The sequence below is a fragment of the Dipteris shenzhenensis genome, chromosome 28 (genome assembly GCF_047967505.1).
Source record: "Dipteris shenzhenensis isolate YYH24624 ecotype China chromosome 28, Dip_SZ_1.0, whole genome shotgun sequence".
In the NCBI taxonomy this organism is placed as follows: Eukaryota; Viridiplantae; Streptophyta; class Polypodiopsida; order Gleicheniales; family Dipteridaceae; genus Dipteris; species Dipteris shenzhenensis.
This window is the reverse complement of record NC_141623.1, coordinates 48,059,052-48,062,422: the sequence shown is the minus strand read 5'-3', so window position 1 is coordinate 48,062,422 and position 3,371 is coordinate 48,059,052. Positions and strand designations below refer to the sequence as shown.

At 45.4% G+C, this 3,371-nt stretch overlaps 1 protein-coding gene across 1 annotated transcript; it reads right to left on the bottom strand.

The window, feature by feature from the left end:
- Nucleotides 1-646: 646 nt before the first annotated feature.
- Nucleotides 647-1,307, bottom strand: LOC147883650 (splicing factor 3B subunit 6-like protein). Its single transcript, XM_087399792.1, has one exon. The coding sequence runs from the start codon at nucleotides 1,225-1,227 to the stop codon at nucleotides 847-849; it is 381 nt and encodes a 126-aa protein (XP_087255918.1). The 5' UTR covers nucleotides 1,228-1,307; the 3' UTR covers nucleotides 647-846.
- Between the last annotated feature and the right edge of the window lie 2,064 nt (nucleotides 1,308-3,371).

Sequence of the window (3,371 nt, the reverse complement as noted above, 5' to 3'; positions counted from 1 at the left end):
AAACTGAAAATTGTGCTGCTCCAGCCTTAGATTTTCCTTAGCGGCTCCTAGGTAGCCATGCCATGGATAGTGCTTACTAAACTTCACGAGACACAGAATGACCTTCCATCAACCTTCCAAACCCTAATCCACTCTCCATAGAGAAACGAGAAAACATTTAGCCTAATCTTCACGACACACTGGCAACCAAATGTCCATGCCAACAACACGGTAGACGTTTTTAATGCACCAATCTAGATGCACCACGTACATGGCGAAGCATCCATGACAAACAGGAAGTGCACCAATCTCGCTGCCCACATACATGGCGAAGCATCCATGTTCAAGAAGACCGTTCCAACCGCCAGAAATATCAGAACTGATACTACCTAAATAATCAGTTAGTGAGCACATACACAAATGTATAGAACTGCGAAATAGCTTCAAATAAAAGACAAGTGACGATGGTCCTACGTGAAGAAACAATAATAATTCTTTACTAAGAAATTTCAAACATAAACTGAAACTGACAAAACATAGAAATCCGAGCTAGTCGTATACACTAAGGCGGTAACGATTTTAAAAACGAACGAAAAATGAAAAATGACTAATACTATAAACAAATTTGAGATAAGAAAGAAAGTAAGAGGAGAGATTTGAAAACTCCTGATGAAAAAGAGCTGTGATAAACCCTTATGTCTCGCAGAAATTTACAGAGCGTAGAGCGGTGACAAACCCTAAGATCCTACGCACAGTACCAACCTGGAGAGCTAAAAGAAGGCAGTTACATATAAGAATGGGGTTACGATAAACGTATGAAAAGATGCAGTTCCATGCCCCAAATGTGATCCGCCGTCTCTCCGTCGCCTACTTTTCCTTGGTAGAGACTCCATACTTCTCTTGCATCTTGACAATTTCTTCCTCTTTCTTCTTCTGATCAATCTTCTTGGACATCTTGGCCTGTTGGTAGTAGAGCACGATGAGGTAACGATTAGCGACATTGAAACCAGACAAGTGATCCACAGCGTTCTTGGCGTCGTAGATGTCCTCGTAGACAACGAAAGCGGTGCCTCGAGTGTCTCGGTTGGTGCCAATGCGGATCTGTCGGATGGCACCATATTTGCCGAAGATATCATACATTTCTTCAGAGGTGATGTTGAAGGGAAGGTTACGGACGTAGAGGACGCGGTTGACCTCGGGAGGGAGGCGAGCATTACCTCTGCGGAGGCTGATGGTGGCCATCGCCATAGCTGTTGCTTCAAAGCTTCACAAACAAAAACACAAATACACAGAGGCTCTTCTAAGATGAATCAAGCTTCAAATGCACAAAAAAGATCATATATAGATCTACTTCTATATCTTACTCTATACTTATACATAATTGACCTTGTTACTTGGCCAGCACTAGGACGTTTTTTCAAATTCTGAAATCCTGTGCTTCCACATGGCACAATATACACCCTTAGATTTTTTAAATTCTGAAAGCCCAAAAGCTTTGAAAGCTTTTGAAAATTCAGCTCTGCTCTCGTCTCCTTTCTTTCTTCCTTTACTTGAGAAAATCTCCACGCTAACTACTCTCATCTCCTTTCTTTCTTCCTTTACTTGAGAAAATCTCCACTCCAACATGCAGCTCCTTTCGACGTTGCCTGGCTTGCTTGCATGGTGCCTTCCCTTCCCCATAGCGCTACCTCTCAACCTCTCCATCACCCTTCTCCCTCCGCCTCACCTCGCTTCACACCCGCCATCCCTCCGTCACTGCCTCCTTGCTCACCAGTTGCTGCCTCCTTTGCCGCACTCATCGCCTCTACGACCCCCACCTCCAAATTCTATCGAGTCAGTAAAGGATTGAAAGCAGTTTGGAAGTTGCGTTTACGAACATGATCGCTCAATAGTGGTCGACACTCAGGCGGAGAAGGGACCCCCACCTCCAAATTCTATCGAGTCAGTGAAGGATTGAAAGCAGTTTGGAAGTTGCGTTTGCGAACATGATCGCTCAATAGTGGTCGACACTCAGGCGGAGAAGGGAATGCGGTCGTTGGAATTACGATTTCGTCGGATTTCTTAGATCTTTACAAGCGATTTGATTGCGACTTGGTAAGCGAAAAGGCTGCACTGGCTATATTTGCGTCCACGGAGTAGAATTCCGTCTGGAGGCGGAGGAATGCGGAGGAATAAAAAATGAAGTGGGACGAACGAGTTCTTTATGCGGCGGTTGGTGCTTTTAGATTTGTTTAGGACAACGGGGAGATTATGTGAAGTCCAATAGATTATGTCGAGGTCCTTTGCTCTACCCTCACGGATTTCGTTCTTTGCTGTGCCTCCAAAGACTCCCCCTTGCAAAAGCAGACCTCCTTTGCCGCACCCATCGCCTCTACGACCCCCACCTACATTCCAGGTACCATTCGTGTTTAATCGAGTCTTACTGGCTTGAATTGTAGTCTTTGAAGTCCTACAAAGAGACACACCCTGAAATAAGCTTTTTCCATTGAATTTCCTGCAGGCATTTGTTTCCTTGGATTGATACATCCTAGGCTTATCGGCACCGCTCCCTCACAGGAGCTTCTTGAAATTTGGAATAAACGAGAGAGAGAGTTGGTAGAGAATGGAACCAAGGCTGCCACCTTAGCAAGCGTTTTACATACAAGACCTCTGGCATTGCTTCCAACGGAGAAGGGTGCGCTGCTTGCACAGGTACTCGCGTCTCTTACTCTCTCGATATCCCCAGGATTCACAGTTTATCCTCACGGATTTCCTTCTTTGCCATGCCTCCAAAGACTCCCCCTTGCAACAGCAGACCGCCACGACGGGCTAGTTGGATGCAAGATAGCTGGGGACTCCTCGGCAGCACCAGGAAAGGCCATGGTGCCTGGGGGCACGACACAATTGTGGGCAATGGTTTCTACTAGAAAGTCAGGGTGGAGATGAGGAAGATGAATTGCTCCAAGCCTGCGCCTCAGGTTTCATTATGATAAGCTCAGTTATGCGATGCACTTCGAGCGACCCCCATGTTCAGGGTAGATTAACATGAACATCGTGGCGCCGAGCTATATACCTTTGATCGCTAGCTGCAGCACGTCTATGCAAGACACGTTCTCATTCCCTATGTTTGGGGTGTGATTCTCTAGTTGCGAACAAAATTTCCAAACTCAATCCGCATCGGACGATCAACACAACCATATTCATATGCAATTCGCTTGAACAAGTCGCCCTCACCGAGGAGAACCACGAGATCCATCAAGCTTAGGCCTTTCTCGGTAAATACTACACTGACTTGATCGATGCTGAAGCTCGGTGAAGACAAATGCTATGTAATTAGACATAACAATAAAACAAAGATTTGTCATGTGAATAAGAAAACATTTCAAGTGTGCTTCATTTCTTGTATACCTTCA